A 26101-nucleotide genomic window follows, 5' to 3' on the forward strand; every position below is an offset into this window, starting at 1 on the left:
GGACTGGGATGGGAGTGGGGGGGACTGGGATGGACTGGGGGGAACTGGGATGGACTGGGATGGGACTGGGAGGGACTGGGATGGGAGTGGGGGGGATTGGGATGGGACTGGGGGGAACTGGGATGGACTGGGATGGGACTGGGAGGGACTGGGATGGGACTGGGAGGGATTGGGATGGGACTGGGGGGAACTGGGATGGACTGGGATGGGACTGGGAGGGACTGGGATGGGAGTGGGGGGGACTGGGATGGACTGGGATGGGACTGGGATGGACTGGGGAGGATTGGGATGGACTGGGATGGACTGGGGGGGATTGGGATGGACTGGGAGGGACTGGGGGGGACTGGGATGGGACTGGGGGGACTGGGATGGACTGGGGGGGAGTGGGGTAGATTTAGGGGAACTGGGATGGATTATGGGGAACTGGGAGGGATTTGGATGGGTTTAGGAGAACTGGGAGGGACTGGGAGGAATTGGGATGGACTGGGAGGGATTGGGATGGACTAAGGGATACTGGGATGGACTGGGGGGGACTGGGATGGACTGGGGGGGACTGGGATGGGAGTGGGGGAGACTGGGATGAATTATGGGGAACTGGGAAGGATTTGGATGGGTTTAGGAGAACTGGGAGGGACTGGGATGAACTGGGGGGACTCGGATGCGTTTAAGGGAACTGGGAGGGACTGGGATGGGTTTTAGGGAACTGGGATGAATTATGGGGAACTGGGAAGGACTGGGATGGGTTTAGGGGAACTGGGAGGGACTGGGATGGACTGTGCGAACCGGGAGGGATTTGGATGGGTTTAGGGCAACTGGGAAGGACTGGAAGGGGCCTGGGAATGACGGTGATGGACTGGAAGGGGAACAGAAGCGACTGGGATGAACTGGGGCAACACCGAGTGGGGTCAGGGGCAACACCGAGGTCCTCCGAGCCGCCAGGGGGCGCTGCCACGCGAGACCACAACGCCCCTTAAGCGCCGCCCACCGCCCGTGTCCAGCGTCGCTTTATTCGCGCGTGACCCCCGTACACCCGCACGCGGCCACGCCCCCACCGCGAGGCCACGCCCCCCGCGTCCCCCCGGTTCCCCCGGGGCGGGGTCGCGGTCACAGCCGGTGTCACAATCCCGGGGGTCCCGCTCAGGACAGGTGTCCCCATGCCGGTGGCTCAGGACGGTGCAGGTGTCGCAGTCCCGGTGGTGGCCCCGGTGACGGCAGGTGTCCCCATTCCGGTGTTCCCACTCAGAACGGCTGTCCCGATCCCGGTCTCCCCGGTAAGAGCGACTGTCCCCATAGCGGTGTCCCCGGTAAGAAGAGTTGTTCCCATCCCGGTGTCCCCGGTGAGAACAGCCGTCCCCATCGCGGTGTCCCCGGTCAGAGCACCGTCCCCATCCCGCCGTCCCCATCCAAGCCCGGCCCGGCCCGGCCCGGCCCGGCTCGCTCGGTGCCGGTGCCCGGGCGGGCGCGGCGGCGGTCAGGGCGGGTTGTCGCCGTCGCGGTTGGGCTCGCGGTGGGCGCGGGCGGGCCCGCCGTGGCTGTGCGCCTTGCGGACGTGCCGGTACAGGTCCCCGCTCTGCGTGTACGAGCGCAGGCAGTGGCGGCACTCGTAGGGCCGCTCGCGGGTGTGCACGGTGGCGTGCCGCCGCAGCGTGTACGAGCACGAGAACGTTTTCCCGCACGTCGGGCACGTCGGCGCCTCCTCGGCGAACAGCCCGAAGCTCCCGCGGGGCTCCAGCGGCGCCAGGAACAGCGGCTCCCGCAGCCCCCCCAGCGCCGCCGCGCCCAGCGCCGCCCCCTCCCCGAATTGCGCCGCTCGGGCCGGGGCCGGGGCCGGGGGCGGCGGCGGGGGCGGCGGGGGAGGGGGCGCAGGGGGGCGGCGGGAACCGTCGGGCTCCTCGTCCGAGATCACGATGGCCTCGGCCTTGATGGGCACGGGGGGCGCGGCCCAGGGACCCCCGCCCGCGGACGGAGGGAGGGGAACGGCGGCGGCGGCGGCAGCGGCGGCTCCGGGCCCCGGCGCGGCCTCGCTGGAGCTGCTGGGGCTGGGCGGGGGTCGCTCCACGCCGACCCCCACCCCGGGCTGGGTCGTGTCGGCCGCGTCCACCAGCGGCGGCTCCGGCGCCTCCTCCGGGAGCGGCTGCGGCGGCTGCGGCGGCTGCGGCGGGGGCGGGCTGGGCGCGTCCTCCTCCTCCTCCTCCTCTTCCTCCCGCTTGGTGCTGTCGGCCTCGGCCGGGCCCCGCGCCTGCAGCTTCTTCTTGCACAGCTTGACCACGTCGTTCATGTGCAGGTACGAGGCGGCGGCCAGCACGTCCTCCAGCGGCGCGGCCAGCGCCAGCCGCCCCTCGTACATGAACTCCAGCAGCAGCGCGAAGGCCGGAGCCGTGACGATGTCGCTGTTGAGCGCCACCACGGCGCCCCGCGCTCCTCCCGCGCCGCCCGGCTCGGCGTAGCACAGGTGGAAGAAGGAGCTGCAGGCGGCCAGCACGGCGCGGTGCGCGGGGAACGGCGCCGTGCCCACCAGCACCGTGCAGTCGCACAGGATCCCCCGGGAGCGCTGCTCGCGCAGCCCCCGCAGCAGCTGCCGGCTGTGCTCGGGGAACTCCATCGGGGCTGCGGAAAAACGGGGCGAGAACGGGAAAAATCAGGGCTCGGGGAACTCCGTTGGGATGGGTGGGAATGGGGAAAAAGCGGGGGGAAATGGGGAGTTAATCAGCGCTTGGAGAACTTGATTAGGACTGGGGGAAAACGGGGGATTAATCAGTGCTCCGGGAACTCCATCGGGGCTGCGGAAAAACAGGGGAAATCGGGGATTGGGGGACTCTGTTGGGGCTGGGGAAAAATGAAATGGGGAATGGGGGAAAAATGGGGGGAAATGGACAATTAATCAGTCCATTGGGATGGGGGAAATGGGGGAAAAAACGGGAAAATCAGGGCTTGGGGAACTTAATCTGGCTGTGAGAAAGGGGGAAAAATGGGAAGAAATGGGGAAAAATGGGGGTTAGTGCTCGGGGAACTCCGTTGGGATGGGTGGGAATGGGGAAAAAGCGGGGGGAAATGGGGAGTTAATCAGCACTTGGGGAACTTGATTGGGACTGGGGGAAAACGGGGAATTAATCAGTGCTCCGGGAACTCCATCGGGGCTGGGAAAAACAGGGGAAATCAGGGATTGGGGGACTCTGTTGGGGCTGGGGAAAAATGAAATGGGGGAAAAATAGGGGAAATGGGCAATCAGTCAGTGCTCCGGGAACTCCATCGGGGCTGTGGGGAATGGGGGAAAAATGGGGGGAAATGGACAATTAATTAGTCCATTGGGATGGGGGAAATGGGGGAAAAAACGGGAAAATCAGGGCTTGGGGAACTTAATCTGGCTGTGGGAAAGGGGGAAAAATGGGGGTTAGTGCTCGGGGAACTCCATTGGGATGGAGGGAAATGGGGGAAAAACAGGAAAAACGGGGAGTCAGTGCTCGGGGAAGTGCAGGGGGAGGAAAATGGGGGGAAATGGGGAAAAACGGGGATCAGAGTGGGGTCAGAGCCCGGGGAACTCCATCGGGGTGGGGGTGATGGAACTGGGAAGGGGAATGGGAATGGTTTGGGATTCTGGGGAATCCCAGTCCGTCCCAGTTCATCCCAGTAGCCCCCCTCAACCAATCCCAGTCCATCCCAGTTTATCCCCGACCATCGCAGTGTCCCCGCCTCAGCCAATCCCAGTCAGGCCCTGTCACCCATCGCGTTCCCGGCAATCCCAGAGGGGCCCATCCCAGTCAATCCCGGCGATCCCCAGTCAATCCCAGCGTGGCCCCGCGCGTCCCGTTGGGTCCCAGTCTGTCCCAGTCTGTCCCAGTCTGTCCCAGTCTGTCCCAGTCTGTCCCAGTTCCCCCCCAGCGCCCCCGGCCCCGCTCACCACAAAGCCGCGGCCTGCTCACGCCCCGCCTCCCCGCGCTGATTGGCGGCTCCGGCGTACCCGCCAGTCCGCTCTCATTGGTTAATTCACCTGTCATTCAATGTGACCGGGCCAAGCAGGGTCAGAGGTGTTTGTTGATTGGTCAGAGTTGCCGCCACTCAGGAATGCGCGCTGTTGATTGGCTCTTCGAAAAGGACGGGCCGTGGTCGCCAGGGCGGAGGTTGCCATGAGCGCAGAGGCGGGGCGTTGCCACGGAAGCCCTCGGGGGCGTGGCAGCGGCTGAAAGCAGCATTTTGATTGGGTAAAACGGGCTGTCACTCAGCGTTCCCGCGCTTTCATTGGGTTTCCGCCCTGCCCTCACGGTGCGTTCCCGCCTCTTCCGCGAGCCGCGCTCTGATTGGGTTGCGCTCCCATCGCTCAAACCCCGCACGCGAATCACAACACGGAGAGGGCGGGACCTCCGTCTCCCCGGCAACCAGGTAAGGCGGGAACTCCACGAGGGGGCGTGGCCGAGGCGGGACGGAGGGCGGGGCTCCACGCAGCCAATGAGAAGCGGCAGCGTCGGGCCGGGGGCGGGGTCAAGGGTCAGGCCGGATCCAAGATGGCGGCGGCGCTGGGGCGGTGAGCGCGCGCCAGGGGCCGACCCCCCCCCCCCCTCCCCCCCCCATGGGACCCCCCCGGGGTCACCCCCGCCCCCCCCACGGGACCCCCCCCCAAAAACCCCCCCGGGACCCCCCGGCCGGGCCTCGAGCGCCCGGGACCCCCCCAAGGCCTCGGGCCTGGGCTGCGGCCCGGCCCCCCCCACACAGCCCCCCAACCCCTGTGGGGCCCGAGCCCCCCAAAACCCCCCGGGACCCCCCCCCGAATCTGCTCCGGGACGCCCCCGTTTCCCTCCCTGCTGCCTCCCATTGGGGGTTAGGGGGCTCTCGAACCCCCCCGTGCCCACCTGAGGGGGTTTGGGTGTCCCGGTGTCCCCTGTGGGTTTGGGGGGGGTCTCCCGCTGGGGTTGGGGTGTCCCGGGGCCCCCCAGGTGGGTTTTGGGGGGTGTTTTGGGGGGGTTCCCTGCCTGTTTTGTGTTCCTGTTCCCCGGGCAGGTTTTGGGGGTATTTTGGGGGGTTCTGCCTCTATTTCGGGTTCCCGACCGCCCCGCGCCCCCCAGTTGCGATTGGGGGGGGGGGATTCTCTCCCTGTTTTGGGGTGCTGAACCCCCCAGACAGGTTTTGGGGGGTTCTGTCCCTGTTTTTGGTTCCTCACCCCCCTGTGCCCCCCAGGTGGATTTTGTGGGGTATTTTGGGGGGCTCTGTGTCTGTTTTGTGTTCCTGACCCCCGCATGCCTCAGGGTGGGTTTTGGGGGGGTCCCTGTCTGTTTTTTGTTTCTAACCCCCCCCGTACCCCCAGACGGGTTATTTTGGGGGGTCCTGACCCTGTTTTCGGTTCCTGACCCCCCCCTGTACCCCCAAACGGGTTATTTTGGGGGGTCCTGACCCTGTTTTCGGTTCCTGACCCCCCCCGTACCCCCAGGTGGCCGCTGGGGCTCGCCCTGTGCTGCCTCCTCGGGGCCTCGCTCGCCGTCGACCGCGGCAACTTCAAAACGTGCGAGCAGAGCGGCTTCTGCAGGTGAGGGAGGGGACACCGCTGGGCTGGGAGGGTCACTCAGGGTCCGAGGGGTCACTCAGGGCCCGTGTCACCCCCGTGTCACCCCCGTGTCCCCCCAGGCGGCAGCGGCGGATCCAGCCCGGGCACTCCCCGTACCGGGCCCTGCTGGAGTCGCTGGAGCTCGGCCCCGACGTGGCCAGGATGAGGCTGGTGAACGAGGTGACACAGGTGAGGGGACACTGGGGACATTGAGGGGACACTGGGGGGGACACTGGGGTCACAAGATCCAGCTGGTCAACGAGGCCACCCAGGTGAGGGGACATTTGGGACGCTGGGGGGGACAGCAGGGGATACAGGGGGATAGGAGCTTGCTGGTCAACGAGGCCACCCAGGTGAGGGACAATGGGGACACTGGGGTCCCTCTGTGCAGGTGTTGCTGGAGCTGTAGGGGCTCCCAGGTGTCACTGTCCCTGTGTCCCCTCCCCAGGTGTCCCTATCCCTGTTCAGGTGTCCCTGTCCCCACGTCCCCATGTCCCCAGGTGTCACTGTCCCCATGTCCCCACATCCCCAGCTGTCACTGTCCCCATGTCCCCATGTCCCCAGGTGTCACTGTCCCCACGTCCCCAGGTGTCCCTGTCCCCATGTCCCCAGGTGCCACTGTCCCCATGTCCCTGTGTCCCTAGGTGTTGCTGTCCCCATGTCCCCAGGTGTCACTGTCCCCATGTCCCCACATCCCCAGGTGTCACTGTCCCCATGTCCCCCCACAGGTGCCGTTGCTGCTGGAGCTCTGGGGGCTCTCAGGGAACGTCACCCGCCTGCGCATCCAGGAGCTGAACCCGCTGAGACCCCGGTACCAGGTGCCCGACGTGCTGATGGGGGAGCCACCTGCTGAGAGGTGAGGGGACACGGGGACAGAGCCACCCGCTGAGAGCTGAGGGGACAATGGGGACAATGGGGACAATGGGGACAGAGCCACCTGCTGAGAGGTGAGGGGACACGGGGACAATGGGGACAGAGCTACCCGCTGAGAGCTGAGGGGACAATGGGGACAGTGCCACCACCCCCTAATGGCCGCTGTCCTCAGGCTGTGATGGTGGCACCTGGAGCTGTCCCAGGGTGGCACTCAGGGATGGTGCCACCCCTGATTGTCACTGTCCCCAGGCTGGAGGTGACCAGCTGTGACAAGGGCACTCTGTAGCTGTCCCAGGGTGGCACTGACAGCACTCTGGGATGGTGACAGTGTCCCCAACCCTGCTGTCCCCAGGCTGTGACAAGGACACCTTGAGCTGTCCCTGGGATGATCCAGGGATGGTGCCACCCCTGATTGTCCCTGTCCCCAGGCTGGAGGTGACCAGCTGTGACGAGGGCACTCTGTAGATGTCCCTGGGGTACCCTGGGATGGTGGCACTCTGTGATTGTCCCTGTCCCCAGGCTGGAGGTGACCAGCTGTGACAAGGGCACTCTGTAGCTGTCCCTGGGATGGTGGCACTCTCTCATTGTCATTGTCCCCAGGCTGGAGGTGACCGGCCGTGACAAGGGCACCATGTAAATGTCCCTGGGATGGTGCCACCCCTGATTGTCCCTGTCCCCAGGCTGGAGATGACCGGCCATGACAAGAGCACCCTGTAGATATCCCTGGGATGGTGCCACCCCTGATTGTCATTGTCCCCAGGCTGGAGATGACCAGCTGTGACGAGGGCACTCTGTAGATGTCCCTGGGGTACCCTGGGATGGTGGCACTCTGTGATTGTCCCTGTCCCCAGGCTGGAGGTGACCGGCCGTGACAAGAGCACCCTGTAGATATCCCTGGGATGGTGCCACCCCTGATTGTCATTGTCCCCAGGCTGGAGGTGACCGGCCGTGACGAGGGCACCCTGGAGCTGGCGCTGGGCCCCGGCGGGCACCGCCTGCTGGTGACGGAGCGCCCGTTCCGCCTGGACCTGCTGCGGCACCGCGAGCTGCTCTGCTCCGTCAACGCCCGCGGCCTCCTCGTCTTCGAGCACCAGCGGCGCCGCCGGGACTCGTGAGTGACCCGAAAAACCTCAAAATACCCTCAAAAACCTTCAAAAACCCTTAATATCCTCAAAAAGTTCCCTCAAAAATCCTTAATATCCTCAGAAAGTTCCCTCAAAAATCCCTCAAAACCCTCAAAAATTCCTCAAAAACCCTTAAAAATCCCTCAAAAACCCTTAAAAATTTCTCAAAAACCTTCAAAACTCTCAAAAATCTTTAAAAATCTGTCAATAACCTTTAAAACTGTCAAAAGTCCCTCAAAACCCTCAAAAATCCCTCAAAAACCCTTAAAAATCTCTCAAAAACCTTCAAAACCCTCAAGCATCCTTAAAAATCCGTCAATAACCTTTAAAACCCTCAAAAGTCCCTCAGAAACCTTCAGAACTCTCAAAAATCGTTAAAAATCCCTCAAAAACTCTCAAAAATCCCTCAAAAACCTTCAGAACTCTCAAAAATCCTTAAAAATCCCTCAAAAACCTTCAAAACCCTCAAAAACCCTCAAAAATCCCTCAAAAAACTTCAAATCCCTCAAAAACCTTCAAAACCCTCAAAAACCCTTAAAAATCCTTTAAAAATCCTCAAAAAAACCTTAAAAAATCTTCAAAACCCTCGAAAGCCCTTGAAAATCCTCAAAAATTGCTCAAAAACCTTCAAAAAACTCTCTAAATCCCCCAAAAAAACTCTTTAAAAACTTTGAAAGACTTCTTAAAAAGCCTACGAAAAATCCTGACAAGTTTTCAGAGTACTCCCTAAAAAACCCTTAAAAAACTTTCAAAAACATTAAAAAAACTCTCAAAATACTCTCCAAAAAATACATTAAATCCCTCAAAAAAATCTAAAAATCCGCCTAAAAAACCCTTAACAAGCCTTCAAAAAACCCTCAAAAAATCCACAGAAACACTCATAATATTCCCCGAAAAACCATTAAAAATTCCTCAAAAAAAAAAAAAAAGCCTTAAAAACCCTCAAAAAACCCCTTAAAAATCCTTTAAAAAACCATCAAAAAAATCCTTGGAAATCCCACAAAAACCCTTAAAAAACCCTTAAAAATTCCATATAAATCCTCAAAAAAACCCTTAAAAACCTCACAAAAACTCTCAGAAAAACCCTTAAAAATCCCACAAAAACCCTCAAAAAACCCTCAAAATACTCCCCAAAAACCCGTTAAAGAGCTCTTATAAAAACCTCACAAAACCCCTCGAAAAACCCCCCAAAATCATTAAAAAACCCAGGAAAAGCCCCCAAATCTCCCCCAGGTCACAGCGGGACTGGGGCCAGGGTGGGGTGGGGGGGTCCCCCAAAGCACAGAGGGGGTCGGGGGTGTCCCCCAAAGCTGAGGGGGGGTCCCCAGGGCTGGGGGGGCCGCGCTGACTCTCTGTGTTTCTGTTTTGGTGCCCCCCACCCCCAGTCTGGCGGATAAAGTTAGTTCTGTGTGGGATAGGATCAAGAGCCTTTTCCGTAGGTAAATCCATGGAATGCACCCCAAAAAACCCACCCCGGACCCCCCCTCAAAAAGGGAACCCCCCCTCAAAAAGGGAACCCCCCCCTCAAAAAGGGAACCCCCCCCTCAAAAAGGGAATCCCACTCTTATCGTGGTGGGAGGGGGTAGGAGAAGTTGGGGGGGCTTCAAATCCCCCCTAAAAAGGGGAGCAGGAGCAGCTTGGGGGGGTCGTTGTGGCCCCCAAAATTGGGGAGGGGGCTGGAGCAGTTAGGGGGGCGTCTGTGCCCCCCCAAAATTGAGGGGTCAGGTCTAGCCAGGGCGGCTGGACACCCCAAATTGAAGGGTCAGGGGGGTCTGGACACCCCAAGTTGAAGGGTCAGGGGGGTCTGGACACCCCAAGTTGAAGGGTCAGGTGTAGCCAGGGGGGTCCGGACACCCCAAAAATGAGGAGATTTCCTCCCTTTCCACACCCCCCAGAGCGGCTGGGGGGGGTCCAGGTCCCCCCAAAATTCGGGGTCCTGGGGGTGCCCCCTTGTCCCTGCCCCCCCTCCCCTTTTGGGGGCACCCCAGGACCCCAAATTCCCACAGGGAGCCCCCCAAGGACCCCCCAGGCGAGGAGGGGGCGGCGCAGGAGGGACCCGAGGATGGCGCTGGCGGCACCCAGAGCGAGAAGGTGACGAGGACACGGGGGGGGACGCTGGGGTGGGACACCCCCAAATCAAACCCCCCCGGCCCATTTTTGGGGAGGGGTCCCCCCATTCCTGACTGGATTTGTGCCCCCCCCAGCCCGCAGAGCCCCCGGCAGAGCCCGAGGAGGAGCCGGGAGCGTGGGAGGAGACGTTCAAAACGCACACGGACAGCAAACCCTACGGTGGGGACACCGGGGGACACCGGGGGACACCGGGGGGGACACGGGGGGACCCCTGTGACCCCCACAAACCCCTCCCCTCCCCACAGGACCCACCTCGGTGGGGTTGGATTTCTCCCTGCCCGGATTCGAGCACGTGTACGGCATCCCCGAGCACGCCGACAACCTGCGGCTGCGGCCCACCGAGTGAGCTGGGGACACCTGGGGACATTGTGGGGACATTGGGGACACTGGGGACATTGTGGGGACATTGTGGGGACATTGGGGACACTGGGGACATTGTGGGGACGTTGGGGACACTGGGCATCCCTGAGCACGCCGACAACCTGCGGCTGCGGCCCACCGAGTGAGCTGGGGACATTGTGGGGACATTGGGGACGTTGGGGACACGACAGGGACAGTGGGAACACTGTGGGGACATTGGGGACACCGAGAGGACATTGGGAACACCACAGGGACACTGGGGACATTGGGGACACTGTGGGGACATTGGGCCATTGGGGCATTGGGGACATTGTGGGGACACTGTGGGGACATTGTGGGGACACTGGGGACACCACAGGGACATCGGGGTGACACAGAGGTACACGGGGATGTGGCAGCACAGGAGGAAGATGAGGGGTGGTGGTGGCACTGAGGGGGCGATGTCACCGTGGGAGGACAGGAACGCTGTGGGGTGATGGTGACAGTGACGGCAGTGGCAGTGACGGCAGTGGCAGTGACAGCAGTGACAGTGACGGCAGTGGCAGTGACAGCAGTGACAGTGACAGCCGTGCTGTGCGGGGGTGGCAGCGATGGTGGCTTCTTGGGGTGACAGTGACATCCTGGGGGTGTTCCTGATCCCATTGGTGTGTCCCTGAGCCTGTCCCCGTGTCCCTGATATCCCCGGGGAGGGTGACCTGTACCCACTACACACCCCTGGCAGTGTCCCTGTCCCCTGGCAGTGTCCCTGAGTGTCCCCGTGTCCCCCTGGCAGTGTCCCTGTCCCCTGGCAGTGTCCCTGAGTGTCCCCGTGTCCCCCTGGCAGTGTCCCCGTCCCCTGGCAGTGTCCCTGAGTGTCCCCGTGTCCCCAGGGGGGGTGACCTGTACTGATTGAACACCCCTGAGGGGATGTCCCTGACCCCCTGGCAGTGTCCCTGAGTGTCCCTGTGTGCCCCTGGCAGTGTCCCCGTCCCCTGGCAGTGTCCCCATCCCCCTGGCAGTGTCCCCATCCCCCTGGCAGTGTCCCTGTCTCCCTGGCAGTGTCCCTGAGTGTCCCTGTGTCCCATGGGAGGATGTCCCTGACTCCCTGGCAGTGTCCCTGAGTGTCCTGTGTCCCCAGGGGGGGTGACCCATAGAGCCTGTACACCCTGGCAGTGTCCCTGAGTGTCCCCGTGTCCCCAGGGGGGGTGACCTGTACTGATTGAACACCCCTGAGGGGATGTCCCTGACCCCCTGGCAGTGTCCCTGAGTGTCCCTGTGTCCCCCTGGCAGTGTCCCCGTCCCCTGTCAGTGTCCCTGAGTGTCCCCGTGTCCCCCTGGCAGTGTCCCTGTCCCCTGGCAGTGTCCCTGAGTGTCCCCGTGTCCCCCTGGCAGTGTCCCTGTCCCCTGGCAGTGTCCCTGAGTGTCCCCGTGTCCCCAGGGGGGGTGACCTGTACTGATTGAACACCCCTGAGGGGATGTCCCTGACCCCCTGGCAGTGTCCCTGAGTGTCCCTGTGTGCCCCTGGCAGTGTCCCCGTCCCCTGTCAGTGTCCCTGAGTGTCCCCGTGTCCCCCTGGCAGTGTCCCTGTCCCCTGGCAGTGTCCCTGAGTGTCCCCGTGTCCCCCTGGCAGTGTCCCCGTCCCCTGTCAGTGTCCCTGAGTGTCCCCGTGTCCCCAGGGGGGGTGACCTGTACTGATTGAACACCCCTGAGGGGATGTCCCTGACCCCCTGGCAGTGTCCCTGAGTGTCCCTGTGTCCCCCTGGCAGTGTCCCTGTCCCCTGGCAGTGTCCCTGAGTGTCCCTGTGTCCCCCTGGCAGTGTCCCCGTCCCCTGTCAGTGTCCCTGAGTGTCCCCGTGTCCCCAGGGGGGGTGACCCGTACCGCCTGTACAACCTGGACGTGTTCCAGTACGAGGTGTTCACGCCCATGGCCCTGTACGGCTCCGTGCCGCTGCTGCTCGCCCACCGGCCCCGCCTCAGCCTCGGCCTCTTCTGGCTCAACGCCGCCGAGACCTGGGTGGACATCGGCTCCAACACGGCCGGCAAGGTCCGGCACGGGGCTCTGGGGGAGGTTTGGGGGTCTTTGGGGGGGTCCTGGGTGGGTTTTGGGGACCCTGGGTGGACATCGGCTCCAACACGGCCGGCAAGGTCCGGCACGGGGGTCTGGGGGAGGTTTGGGGGTCTTTGGGGGGTCCTGGGTTTGGGACATCGGCTCCAACAGGGCCGGCAATGTCCAGGAGGGGAGGTTTGGGGGTGTTTGGGGGTTCTGGATGGGTTTGGGGGAGTTTTGGGGGTTCCTGGGTGGACATCGGCTCCAGCATGGCAAGGAAGGTCCGGCAGGGGGGTCTGGGGGAGTCTAGGGGAGGTTTGAGGGGTCCTGGATTGGTTGGGGGAAGTTTGGGGGGTCCCGGATGGACATCGGCTCCAACACGGCCGGCAAGGTCAGCCGGGGGAATTTGGGGGGGTCCTGGGTGGGTTTTGGGGGGTCCTGGGTGGACATTGGCTCCAACACGGCCGGCAAGGTCTGGCATGGGGGTCTGGGGGGGTTCTGGGGGTCTTTGCGGGAGGTTTGGGGGACCCTTGGGGGGTTTGGGGGGTCCTGGGTGGACATCGGCTCCAACACAGCTGGCAAGGTCTGGAGGGGAGTTTTGGGGGACGTTTGGAGGGTCCTGGATGGGTTTGGGGGAGGTTTGGGGGGGGTCTGGGAGAGATTTGGGGGTTCTGGGTGAACATGGGCTCCAACATGGCCGGGATGGTCTGGCAGGGGAGTTTGGGGGCGTTTGGGGGGGGGGGGTCTCTGTTAATCCCAGTGGGGATTTGGGGTTGCTGACCCCCTGTGCCGCCCCCAGACCCTTTTTGGGAAGCTGCTGGATTACACTGGGGTGGGATTTGGGAGGGGTCTGTGTTTATCCCAGTGGGGATTTGGGGTTGCTGACCCCCTGTGCCGCCCCCAGACCCTTTTTGGGAAGCTGCTGGATTACATGCAGGGGGGGGGCGAGACCCCCCAGACCGAGGTGCGCTGGATGTCCGAGAGCGGCGTCATCGACGTCTTCCTGCTGCTGGGGCCGCGGCCCGGCGACGTCAGCGCCCAGTACGGCAGGCTGACAGGTATACTGGGAACACTGGGAATACTGGGGACACTGGGGACACTGGGAGTACTGGGAGTACTGGGGACACTGGGATTGCAGTAATGGGGACACTGGGATGGGGCCCGGCGATGTCACTGCCCAGTACGGCAGGCTGACAGGCATACTGGGAATACTGGGGATACTGGGATTGGGATAATGGGGACACTGGGAGTACTGGGTATACTGGGATTACAATAATGGGGACACTGGGATGGGGCCCGGTGACGTCACCGCCCAGTACAGCAGGCTGACAGGTATACTGGGGACACTGGGCATACTGGGGACACTGGGGATACTGGGAATACTGTACTGGGAATACTGGGATGGGACACTGGGGACACTGGGATTGCATAATGGGGACACTGGGATGGGGCCCGGCGATGTCACTGCCCAGTACAGCAGGCTGACAGGTATACTGGGGACACTGGGAATACTGGGGACACTGGGATTGGGATAATGGGGACACTGGGAGTACTGGGCATACTGGGAATACTGGGATTGCAGTAATGGGGACACTGGGATGGGGCCCGGCGACGTCACCGCCCAGTACGGCAGGCTGACAGGTATACTGGGCATACTGGGGACACTGGGGATACTGGGAATACTGGGATGGGACACTGGGGACACTGGGATTGCATAATGGGGACACTGGGATGGGGCCTGGTGACGTCACCACCCAGTACGGCAGGCTGACAGGTATACTGGGCATACTGGGGACACTGGGGATACTGGGGTGGGACACTGGGGACACTGGGGACACTGGGAGTACTGGGGACACTGGGATTGCAGTAATGGGGACACTGGGATGGGGCCCGGCGACGTCACCGCCCAGTACGGCAGGCTGACAGGTATACTGGGCATACTGGGAATACTGGGAACACTGGGAATACTGGGGACACTGGGATTGGGATAATGGGGACACTGGGAGTACTGGGCATACTGGGGATACTGGGATTGCAGTAATGGGGACACTGGGATGGGGCCCGGCGATGTCACTGCCCAGTACAGCAGGCTGACAGGTATACTGGGCATACTGGGAATACTGGGGATACTGGGATTGCAGTAATGGGGACACTGGGATGGGGCCCGGTGACATCACTGCCCAGTACGGCAGGCTGACAGGTATACTGGGGACACTGGGATGGGACACTGGGGATACTGGGGATACTGGGATTGGGATAATGGGGACACCAGTACAGAGCCCTGACTGGTACAGGACACTGGGGGCACTGGGAATTTTTCTTCTTCAGCCCCATTCCCATTTTCAGGGCGATTTTTAATCTTTTAAGGTTGTTTTCGGGGCATTTCCACCCTACCCCATTTTTAGGTTTATTTTCAGGGATCTCTCCTGTCTGGCCGTGTCCCATTGCCATTTAGGTTTATTTTAAGGGTTTTTTTTTGTTTTTAGATTTATGTTAAGGGATTTCTCTCCTATTGCCCTGTCCCATCCCTGTTTAGGTTTATTTTAAGGGTTTTTTTTTGTTTTTAGATTTATTTTAAGGGATTTCTCTGCTATTGCCCTGTCCCATCCCCGTTTAGGTTTATTTTAAGGGATTTTTGGGGTTTTTAGGCTTATTCTAAGGAATCTTTAGGGTTTTAGGTTTATTTCCAGGAATTTTGGGGTTTTTAGGTTTATTTTCAGGGATCCCTCTTGTCTGGCCTTGTCCCATCCCTGTTTAGGTTTACTTTAAGGGATTTTTAGGTTTTTAGATTTGTTTTAAAGGATTTTGGGATTTTAGGGATCTCTCCCCTCTGCGCCTGCCTCATCCCCGTTTTTAGTGCTGTTTTTAGGGCCGTTTTGGGGTGTTTCAGCGCGGTTTCTCCCCTTTTCCCAGGCACGCAGGCGCTGCCCCCGCTGTTCTCGCTGGGCTACCACCAGAGCCGCTGGAATTACCAGGACGAGGCGGACGTGGAGGCCGTGGAGAGGGGCTTCGAGGAGCACGAGCTGCCCCTGGACGTGCTGTGGCTGGACATCGAGCACGCCGACGGCAAGCGCTACTTCACCTGGGACCCCGCAAAATTCCCCAATCCCAGGGGGATGCTGGAGCGCCTGGCGGCCCGGAAACGCAGGGTGGGAGTTTGGGATGGGGATGGGATTGGAATGGGAATGGGATTGGAATGGGAATGGGAATGGGAATGGGAATGGGAATGGGATTGGGAATGGGATTGGAATGGGAATGGGATTGGAATGGGAATGGGATTGGGAATGGAATGGGAATGGGAATGGGATTGGAATGGGATCCTGCCAAATTCCCCAATCCCAGGGGGATGCTGGAGCGCCTGGCAGCCCGGAAACGCAGGGTGGGGATAGGGATGGGATTGGGGGTGAGATTGGGAATGGGAATGGGATTGGAATGTGATTGGAATGGGATTGGGATTGGAATGGGATCCTGCCAAATTCCCCAATCCCAGGGGGATGCTGGAGCGCCTGGCAGCCCTGAAACACAGGGTGGGGATGGAATTGGGATGGGATTTGGATTGGGATTGGGATGGGATTTGGATTGGCATCCTGCAGAATTCCCAAAGCTCCTGGAGCAGCTGGCAGCCCAGAAATGCAGGATGGGGATGAGAAGCAAAAGGGGATTGGGTTTGGGACAGAGAACAGGAGTGGGATTGGGATTTGGTGTGGGTTTGGGTCGGTTGGGAATGGGATTGGGAGTGGGAATTGGACTGGGGTAGGGAATGAGGGTTGGGATGGGTTGGAATGGGGATGGGATGGAAAATGGGGTCAGGAGCAGGATGGGGGATAGGAAACGGAAAACGGGGTTGGAATCGGACCAGGAACGGGCTGGACACTGGGATTGGGATTGGGATCAGGATCAGGAATGGAAACTGGAATTGGGGTCTCCTTGCCCAGGCAGTGACAGTGGGAACCCCAAAAAGGCACTTTGGGGTTATTCTGGCTGGTTTTGTGTCCGGGACCGGGGTGGGGACGGGAATTGGGGAATTTGGGAATGTTCCCTGGACGCTGCCCTGTGGTCACTCACCCTGCGGCCACTGTGTGGTCACCGTGTGGTCACTGTGTGGTCACTCGCTGTGTGGTCACTGCCCGCAGATGGTCAGCATCGTGGACCCTCACATCAAGGTGGACGGGGGGTACCGGGTGCACTCGGAGCTGCGGGCGCGGGGCCTCTACGTCAAAACCAAGGACGGCAACGACTACGAGGGCTGGTGCTGGCCCGGTCAGTGGGGCTGGGGGGGATCCTCGAGGGGCTCTGGGGGGCCCTCGAGGGGTTTTAGGGGATTTGGGGGGGTCCTCGAGGGATTCTGGGGGGTTTTAGGGGCTCCTGAAGGGATTTTGGGGGAGTCTCAGGTGGCTACAAAGGCTGGTGCTGGCCTGGTCAATGGGGCTGGGGGGATCCTTGAGGGGTTTTCGGGGATTTTGGGGGGTCCTCGAGGGGTTTTAGGGGGTTTTGGGGGCTCCTGAAGGGATTTTGGGGGGTCTTGGGGGGTTCCATATCAAGACCAAGGATGGCGACAACTACGAGGGCTGGTGCTGGAGCAGTCAGTGGGGCTGGGGGGTAATTTGAGGTGTTTTGGGGTGATTTTGGGGTCTCCAGGGGGGTCACAAGCCCCTCCGTGTCCCCCCCAGGCTCCTCGGCGTACCCCGACTTCACGAACCCCGAGATGCGCGAGTGGTGGGCGAACATGTTTGCCTACGACCAGTACGAGGTGGGGACCCCCAAAATCCCACTCAGACCCCCCCAAAATCCCACTCAGACCCCCCCAGAGCCCCAGGACCCCCCTCAAACCATTCCCAGAACCCTAGGACCCCTCCCCACCTTTTCCCCCCTCTCACTCTCCTTCCTTGGGACTTCTCCTCTTCCTCCCCTTAGATACCCCCCCCCAATCTTTTTGGGGGACCCCCTGGAGATTTTAGGACCCCTCCCATATTTTTGGGGTCTCCCTGCTGATTTTTTGGGCTTCTCCTGAGCTTTCAGTTTTAGGGAACCCCCCACGAATCCCTACCCACCCCTTTTTCTCCCTCTCACCTTTTTGGGAGACCCCGCCTTGGTTTTCCGTGCAGATTTTGTGTGTGTGTGGGGGGGGGGGGGGGGTTTAAACCCCCCCTCCCCATATTTTTGGGGTGCCCCGGTTGATTTGGGGTGCCCCCAGGGCTCCACGGAGGCGCTGTTCACGTGGAACGACATGAACGAGCCGTCGGTGTTCAGCGGCCCCGAGGTGACGATGCACAAGGACGCGCGGCACTACGGCGGCTGGGAGCACCGGGAGCTGCACAACATCTACGGGCTCTACGTGGTGAGACCCCCACCCGAAATACCCCCGGGGACACCCCCAAAACCCAACAGGGACCACCCCAAAAAAATCCCGACCTCCCAGAGCCCCCCCAAACCCCTCAGGGACCCCCCTAAACCTTGGGTGGTTCAGGGGCTGGGAACACCTGTGGGGTGTTTGTGGTGAGACCCCCCCCCAAATCCTCTGGGACACCCCCCCAAGTTCTCTGGGAGACCCGAAAATCTCCACAGGGACACCCCAAAAACCCCACAGGGACCCCCAAAAAAAATCCCAATCTCCCAGAGCCCCCCAGACCCCTTTAGGACCCTCTCAAACCCCTTTTGGGCCCCTCCAATTCCCCATTCATTTCCCCCAAAACCCCTTTAGGATCCCCCCAAACCCCTTTAGGATCCCCCCAAACTGTTTTAGACCCCCAAAACCCCTTTAGGATCCCCCCAAACCCCTTTAGGATCCCCCCAAATCCCTTTAGGACCCCCACAAACGCCTTCAGGGTCCCCCAAATCCCCTTTAGGGGCCCTCAAACCCTCTCCATTCCCCTGTCATTTCCCCCCAACCCCTTTAGGACCCCCAAAACTGTTTTAGATCTCCAAAAACCCCTTTTAGACCCCCCCAAACCCCTTTAGGGTCTCCCAAACATCCTTTAGGACCCCCAAACCCTCTCAATTCCCCTTTAATTTCCCCCCAAACCCTTTTAGACCCCCACAAACCCCTTTTAGGCCTCCCAAACCCCCTTTAGGATCCCCCAAACCCCCTTTAGGGCCCCCCAGACCCTCTCAATTCCCCCTTCATTTCCCCCCAAACCCCTTTAGGATCCCCACAATCCCTTTAGGATCCTCCAAACTTCTCTAGGATTCTCCAAACCCTTTTAGGGCCCCCAAATCTCCTTTAAGATCCCTCCAAACCCTCTCAATTCCCCCTTAATTTCCCACAAACCCCTTTTAGGCCCCCCAAACTCTCTTTAGAATCCCCCAAACCCTCTTAATTTCCACCTTAATGTTTCCCCAAACCCCTTTGGCCTTCCCCAATCCCTTTGGGGTCAGGTTTGGAGTGGCTTTTGGGGTGTTTTTTAGTGTGAGGTTTGGGTGGGTTTTGGGGTCGGTTTTGGGGTGTTTTTTGGGGCAGTTTTTGGGGTGTTTTTTGGGGTGGGGTTTGGGTGGGTTTTGGGGTCGGTTTTGGGGTGTTTTTTGGGGCAGTTTTTGGGGTGGGGTTTGGGTGGGTTTTGGGGTCGGTTTTGGGGTGGTTTTTGGGGCAGTTTTTGGGGTGTTTTTTGGGGTGGGGTTTGGGTGGGTTTTGGGGTGTTTTTTGGGGCAGTTTTTGGGGTGGGGTTTGGGGTGTTTTGGGGCAGTTTTTGGGGTGTTTTTTGGGGTAGGGTTTGGGTGGTTTTTGGGGTGTTTTTTGGGGCAGTTTTTGGGGCAGTTTTTGGGGTGGGGTTTGGGGTGTTTTTGGGGCGGTTTTTGGGATGTTTTTGGGGTTCCTGACCCCGTTTTTTCCCCGTCCCAGCACAAGGCCACGGCCGAGGGGCAGATCCGGCGCTCGGGGGGGCGGCTCCGGCCCTTCGTGCTCAGCCGCGCCTTCTTCGCCGGCTCGCAGCGCTATGGTGAGGACTGGGGGGAAATCCCGGGAATTTGGGCAAATCCTGGAATTCTGGGGGGGGGGCCAGGATGGAGGGGAACTCCCCTGACACCCCTCAAACCCCCCCAGGTGCGGTTTGGACCGGGGACAACACGGCGGATTGGGAGCACCTGAGGATCTCCATCCCCATGTGCCTGAGCTTCGGGCTGGCCGGGCTGGCCTTCTGTGGGGGTGAGCCAAACTGGGAGCACTGGGAGCACTGGGAGCACTGGGAATGGGGTCAGGGATTGGGTTATGGGGTCAGGGATTGGGTTATGGGGTCAGGGATTGGGTTATGGGGTCAGGGGTTGGGGTCCAGGATTGGGGATGGGGTCGGGGTCTCCATCCATCCCTATGTGCCTGAGCTTCGGGCTGGCCAGGCTGGCATTCTGTGGGGGTGAGCCAAACTGGGAGCACTGGGAGCACTGGGAATGGGCTCAGGGATTGGGGATGGGGTCAGGGGTTGGGTCAGAGCTGGGATCTGGAATGGGATTGGGATCAGGATCAAGAATGGGTTTGGGGCCAGGATCAGGGCCAGGACTGGGGTCTGGAGTAGGACCAGGATCTGAGGTGGGAGGAGGATCAGGAATGGGATCAGGGCCAGGATCGGGATTGGGATCAGGGCCAAGATTGGGATCAGGGCCAGGATCGGGATCAGGACCAGGATTGGGATCGGGATCAGGACTGGGACCGGATCAGAACCAGGACCAGGACTGGGGTCAGGGCTGGGACCGGGACCAGCACCGGGATCAGGACCGGGACCTGGGACTGGGATCTGGTACCGGGATCAGGCTCAGGATCAGGACCGGGACCTGGGACTGGGATCTGGTACCAGGATCAGGACCGGGATCTGGTACTGGGCTCAGGCTCCAGGCTCACTGCCCCCCCCGCCCCGTTGGCAGCGGACGTGGGCGGATTTTTCCAGAACCCCGGCGCGGAGCTGCAGGTGCGCTGGTACCAGGCCGGGGCCTTCCAGCCCTTCTTCCGTGCCCACGCTCACCTGGACACGGCGCGGCGCGAGCCCTGGCTGCTGAGCCCCGAGCACCTGGCCATGGTCAGGGCGGCGCTGCGGCGCCGCTACGCCCTGCTGCCCACCTGGTACACGGCCTTCTACCGCTGCCACCGCCAGGGCGTCCCCGTCATGAGGTGTGCCACCCCAAAAACCCCCAATCCACCCCAAAAACCCCACCTGAGATAACCCCAAATCCACCCCAAAAACCCGCCTGAGATAACCCCAAATCCACCCCAAAAACCCATCTGGGTAACCACAAACCTGCCCCAAACCCCCCTGCTGCCCACATGGTACACGGCCTTCTACTGCTGCCACCGCCAGGGCATCCCTGTCATGAGGTGTGGGACCCCAAAAACCCCAAATCTACCCCAAAAACCCGCCTGAGATACAGCAAATCCTACCTGGGTAACCCCAAACCCACCCCAAACCCCGCTGCTGCCCATGTGGTACACGGCCTTGTACCGCTGCCACTGCCAGGCCATGCCCCTCATGAGGTGTGGCACCCCAAAAACCCCAAAAACCTACCTGGGTTAACCCCAAATCCACCCCAAAAACCCAGTCAGGGTAACCCCAAATCCACCCCAAAAACCCACCCAGGATAACCCCAAATCTACCCCAAAACCTACCTAGGGTAACCCCAAATCCACCCCAAAAACCCACTCAGGATAACCCTAAATCCACCCTAAAAACCCACCCAGGATAGCCCCAAATCCACCCCAAAAACCCACCCAGGATCACCCCAAAAACCCACCCAGGATAACCCCAAATCCACCCCAAAAACCCACCCAGGATAACCCCAAATCCACCCCAAAAACCCACCCAGGATAACCCCAAATCCACCCCAAAACCTACCTAGGGTAACCCCAAATCCACCCAGGATAATCCCAAATTCTCCAAACCCAAATCTCTGACCCCCAGACCCTGATGACTTCAAATTCATGACCTCAAACACCCTGACCCCAAAGCCCCAAAATTCCTCCAAACCCCCAAAATGCCCCCAAATCCCCTGATCCCAAACCCTCAAAATACCCCAAACCCCGCTGTCCCCCCAGACCCCTGTGGATGGAGTTCCCAGAGGACCCCCAGACCTTCGCCATGGATGACCAGTACCTGATCGGTGAGGGGGAGTCCCTGACCCTTTTTGGGGTCCCTGACTCCCTTTTTGGGGTCCCTGACCCCTTTTGGGATCACTTTTTGGGGTCATTTTTGGGGTTTTTCCCCTTGCTGACCCCTGTTCCCCAGACCGGGTGCTCCTGGTGCACCCCGTGACGGAGCCGGGCGCCCGCGGGGTCAACGTGTACCTGCCCGGGGAGGGAGAGGTGAGTGAGGGCATTTTGGGGTGTTTTGGGGGTTTTTTTTATAGTTTTTTTGGGGTTCAGGACCCCCCTGAACCCTAAATTTCCCTTCTCCCAGGTGTGGTACGATGATGAGACCCACGAACAACACCGAGCGCCTCAGACCCTCTATGTGCCCGTCACCCTCAGCTCTGTGGGTTTTTGGGGGGCTCAAGGGGTTTGGGGGGATGATGGGACCCTAAAACACCTGGGAGACCCTAAAACTTCCCCTGCAGACCCCAACATTCCCCCTGGACACCCCAAAATCCTCCCCTGGTCCCCCTGTTCCCACATTGGGTGGGTGGTGCCCATCATCCTCACCTCTGTGGGTTTTTGGGGGGCTCGAGGGGTTTAGGGAGGGGGTTGGGACCCCAAAAACCTCCCTGGAGACCCCAAAAACCTTCCTGGATCCCCCCCAGATCCCTGTGTCCCAATGGTGGGGGGGGGGACAGTGGGGGGGACCCCTCAAGCACTGGGGATGACCTGGGGGATTTGGGGTTTTTTTTGGGTGGGGTTTGAGGGGATTTGGGTTTTTTTTTTAACGGGGTTTTTGGGGTGCCCCCCAGATCCCGGTGTACCAGCGGGGGGGGACGGTGATCCCACGCCAGGACCGACCTCGGCGCTCCACCGAGGCCATGAGGAACGACCCCTTCACCCTCTACGTGGCCCTGAGCCCCCAGGTGAGCGTGGGGACCCCAAAAACCACCCCAGGGACCCCAAAAACCCTCCCAGAGACCACTCCCAGGTGAATGCAGAAACCCTAATTCCCCCCAGGACCCCACAAAAACCTCTGAGACATCCCCAGACCCCTCATTTTCTCCCCAAACCTTCCCAGGACCCCCTCAGGAACCCCCAAATCATCTGAGAATCCCCAAAACCCTTCCAGGGACACCTAAAACCTCCCCAAACCCTTCTGGGACCCCCCAAAACTGCCCCAAACCTTCCTGGGACCCCCCCAAACCTCATTTTGTCCCCCAGGGCACGGCAGAGGGGGATCTGTACCTGGATGATGGGGTCAGCTTCGACTACGCCACCAAAAACGCGTTCCTGCACCGGCACTTCAGCTTTGCCAATGGCACCCTCACCTCCAGGTACCCAAAATATCCCAAAAATAGCCCAAAATATCCTAAAGTATTCAAAAAATGCTGCCTGAGACAGCCCCAGGGTACCCTGATTGCCAGGTACCCAAAAATATCCTAAAAATACCCTAAAATATGCCCAAAATTGCCTCAAAAACCTCCCAAGCGCCCTCACAGGCAGGTAGCCAACACACCCCAAAACCAAAGGGGAAAAAGGGGGGAAACATGAGGGGAAAAAGGGAAATGTGAGAGGAAAAAAGGGAAACGTGAGGGGAAAAAAGAGCGGGAAACGTGAGGGGAAAAGAGGAAACATGAGGGGAGAAAAGGGCAAGAAACGTGAGGGGACAAAAAGGGCGGGAAAACGTGAGGGGAGGAAAAGGGGGGGAAAATGTGAGGGGACAAAAAGGGCAGGAAAATGAGGGGGAAAAGGGAAACATGAGGGGAGGAAAGGGTGAGAAACGTGAGGGGTGAAAAAGGGTTGGAAACGTGAGGGGAGAAAGGGAAATGTGAGGGGACGAAAAGGATGGGAAAATGTGAGGGGAAAAAGGGAAACATGAGGGAAGAATAGGGAGAGAAACATGAGGGGAGGAAAAGGGCAGAAAACGTGAGGGGAGAAAAAGGGCGGGAAAATGTGAGGGGATGAAAATGGCGGAAAAACATGAGGGGACAAAAAGGACTGGAAAATGAGAGGGGGAAAAAGGGAAACATGAGGGAAGAAAAGGGAGAGAAACATGAGGGGAGGAAAAGGGTGGAAAACGTGAGGGGATGAAACGGGCAGGAAACGTGAGGGAAGAAAAGGGTAAGAAACGTGAGGGGAAAAAAGGAAACATCAGGGGGAAAACGGCGGGAAAGTGTGAGGAGAGAAAAAGGGCAGGAAAATAAGAGGGGAAAAAGGGAAACGTGAGGGAAGAAAAGGGCGAGAAATGTGAGGGGGAAAAAGGAAATGTGAACAGAGAAAAGGGGGGGAAACATGAGGGGACCAAAAAGGGTGGGAAAGTTGGAGGGGACAAAAAAGGCAGGAAAATGTGAGAGGGAAAAGGGAAACATGAGGGGAGAAAAGGTCAGGAAAACATGAGGGAAAAACTGGCCCAAAAATAACCCAAAATACTGAAAAATACCCCCCAAATCCACCCTAGAACAATCCTTAGGAACCCTCATGGTCAGGTACCCAAAATTAGACTAAAATATCCCCAAAAATACCCCCAAACTCACCCCAAACACCTCCCAGGACCCCTCATGGCCCGGTACCCCAAATACCCCCAAAACAGCCCCAAAAAAAAATACCCTGGACCTCCCCAAACCCCTGTTTCTCCTGGGCTCTGTCTGTGATGGTGTTGAGGGGTCAGGGGATATTTTGGGGGGATTTTTGGGGGGCTCTAAACTCCCTGTGACCCCTCTGTCCCCCCCAGCTCTGCTGACCCCCGCGGGTCCATGTCCAGCCCGGCCTGGCTGGAGCGAGTGGTCATCCTTGGGGTGGGGCGGCCGGACAGCGCCCTGCTGACCCATGGTGAGGGGGATTTGGGGGATTTTGGGGTTTTATGGGGGTTTTGTGGGATTTTTGGGGGGTTTTGGGAGTTTTTTTGGGGGGTTTTGTGTGGATTTGGGGGGTTTTGGAAGGGTCATCCTTGGGGTGGGGTGGCCGGACAGCGCTCTGCTGACCACCCATGGTGAGGGGGATTTTGTGGGGTTTTAGGGTGGATTTTGGGGGGTTTGAGGGGTTTTAGGGTGGATTTTGAGGATTTTTTGGGGGGTTTTTAGGGAGGATTTTGGGGGTTTTGGAGGGGTCATCCTGGGAGTGTGGGGAGGGCAGAGAGCACCTGGCTCAGGATGGACAATGAGGAGTCAGGAGGGGATTTGGAGGATCCTGAGGAGGTTTTGGGGGTTTCTGAGGGGTTTTTGGGGTCCCTGAGGGAAGATTTGGGATCCTATTGTCCTTGAGAGAATTTTGGGTTTCTGAGGGAAATTTGGGGTCCCTGAGGGAAATTTGGAGTCCCTGAGGGAGGATTTGGGATCCCTGAGGGGAATTTTGAGAAGATTTTGGTTTTCTGAGGGGAATTTGGGGTCCCTGAGGTGAATTCAGGGTTTCTGAGGAGCATTTTGGGTTCCTGAAGAGTATTTTGGGTTCCTGATAGGATTTTCGGCTCCGTGAGCTGGAGTTTTAGGGTTCCTCAGGGTTTTTTTTGTTCCTGATGGGATTTTGGGGTCCCTGAGCTGGAATTCAGGGTCTCTCATAGGAAATTTGGGGTTTCTGAGAAGCGTTTTGGGTTCCTGATGGGATTTTGAGCTCTGTGAGCTGGAGCTTTAGGGTTCCTCAGGTTTTTTTGTGTTCCTGATGGGATTTTGGGGTCTGAGAGCTGGAGTTTTAGGGTTCCTCAGGGGCTTTGGGTTCCTGATGGGATTTTGGGTTCCTGGTGGAATTTTGGCCTCTGTGAGCTGGAGCTTTAGAATTCCTCAGGGTTTTTGTGTTTCTGATGGGTTTTTGGGGTCCCTGACCCCGAATTTGGAGTTCCTGACCCCGAATTTGGGATCCCTGACCCCGAACCCCGTGTCCCCCTCCCCAGACGGTTCCCAGACCCCGCTGCAGTTCCAGCACGACCCCGAGCGCTCGGTGCTGACCCTGCGGCGCCCGGGGGTCCCCATCGGGGCCGACTGGAGCATCTCCCTGCGATAATGGACGGGGGGGGCCCCCCGGACCCCCCCCCCAAAATTCCCCCCTGAACCCCCACGGGCCCCCCCAGAGCCCCCCAAAAAACCTCAAATCCCCCCCACACACACACCCCAAAAACCCCCCTGCTGCTGTTTGAGGAGCCCAGAATTGGGGGTGGGGGTTGGGGTTTGAGTCCCCCAGGATGAGGGGGGAGCCCCCTCCCCAAAATGAGGATTGAGCCCCCCCCAAATTAGGGGTTGAGACACCCCCAAAAAATGAGGGGTCAGTCCCCCCCTCCCCAAAATGAGGATTGAGCCCCCCCACAAATGAGGGGTCAGACCCACCCCAAAATCAGGGTTTGAGCCCCCCCCCCCTCATTTTACCCCAAATTTGGGGGAGTTTTGGGTCTCTGAGCCGCCAAATTTGAGGTTGGGGGGTGACTCTGCCCTCCCCCCCCAAATTAGGGGGTTTGGAGGGGTCTGAACCCCCCTAAATTGTGGTTCCCCCCCACAAATTTGGGTGGGGGTTGCATCGGGGGGGGGGGGGGGTTGGGGACCAAGGCTCTGCGTGCGCCCCCCCCCCCGTGCCCCCTCCCTCTTTTTTTTCTGCCCCTCCCCCACCCCCGGGAGGGTCTCGGGGGGAGGTTTGGGGACCCCTCCCCCCCTCATTTTGGGGGTGGGGGGAGGGGCAGAGCCGGGTGGGGGTGGGGAAGAGGCGCAGCGCCGCGCGGAGTTTTGATAAAACACGAAATAAAACCGAATAAAAATCGGGAATTTGAATTTGGGCAATTTAGGGGGGGGGGGCGGAACTATTCTTGCGACCCCCCGGAACTTTTCACCCGCGGGTGCTGGGAGCAGGTGGGGACCATTACGAGGGCGGACCGGAAGCGGCGGAAGTGCTGCCCCACCGGAGCCTCCGCGCCCCCGAAAGCGGCGCCGGCCCTGCCCCCCACCCCCTCACCGGGACCCCTCCCCCCCCCTCACCGGGACCCCCCGACCCCTCCCCAGCGACCCCCGGTAGGGCCCGAACCCACCCGG

The 26101-nt window shown here is 59.9% G+C and overlaps 2 protein-coding genes across 3 annotated transcripts; one reads left to right on the forward strand and one right to left on the reverse strand.

The window, feature by feature from the left end:
* Nucleotides 1–1096: 1096 nt before the first annotated feature.
* Nucleotides 1097–2602, reverse strand: ZBTB3 (zinc finger and BTB domain containing 3). Its single transcript, XM_058822465.1, has one exon. It carries the CDS (start codon nt 2600–2602, stop codon nt 1472–1474), a length of 1131 nt encoding a protein of 376 aa, XP_058678448.1. The 3' UTR covers nt 1097–1471.
* A 1885-nt stretch (nt 2603–4487) lies between these two features.
* Nucleotides 4488–25599, forward strand: GANAB (glucosidase II alpha subunit). Of its 2 annotated transcripts, XM_058822372.1 has the most exons (25): nt 4488–4519; nt 5420–5515; nt 5614–5722; nt 6262–6389; nt 7338–7517; nt 8916–8969; nt 9537–9621; nt 9735–9819; nt 9906–10002; nt 11863–12043; nt 12951–13104; nt 14960–15195; nt 16180–16306; nt 16717–16796; nt 17241–17384; nt 18882–18978; nt 19083–19184; nt 19895–20138; nt 21057–21121; nt 21247–21323; nt 21418–21492; nt 21905–22018; nt 22317–22429; nt 23827–23924; nt 24979–25599. In XM_058822372.1, the coding sequence occupies exons 1-25, from the start codon at nt 4500–4502 to the stop codon at nt 25086–25088; spliced, it is 2871 nt and encodes a 956-aa protein (XP_058678355.1). In that variant the 5' UTR covers nt 4488–4499; the 3' UTR covers nt 25089–25599. The 2 variants fall into 2 exon arrangements, with proteins under 2 accessions (XP_058678355.1, XP_058678356.1); XM_058822373.1 differs by lacking the exon at nt 8916–8969.
* The last annotated feature ends 502 nt before the right edge of the window (nt 25600–26101 follow it).

This window comes from Ammospiza caudacuta, chromosome 32 (assembly GCF_027887145.1).
Source record: "Ammospiza caudacuta isolate bAmmCau1 chromosome 32, bAmmCau1.pri, whole genome shotgun sequence".
Classification (NCBI taxonomy): Eukaryota; Metazoa; Chordata; class Aves; order Passeriformes; family Passerellidae; genus Ammospiza; species Ammospiza caudacuta.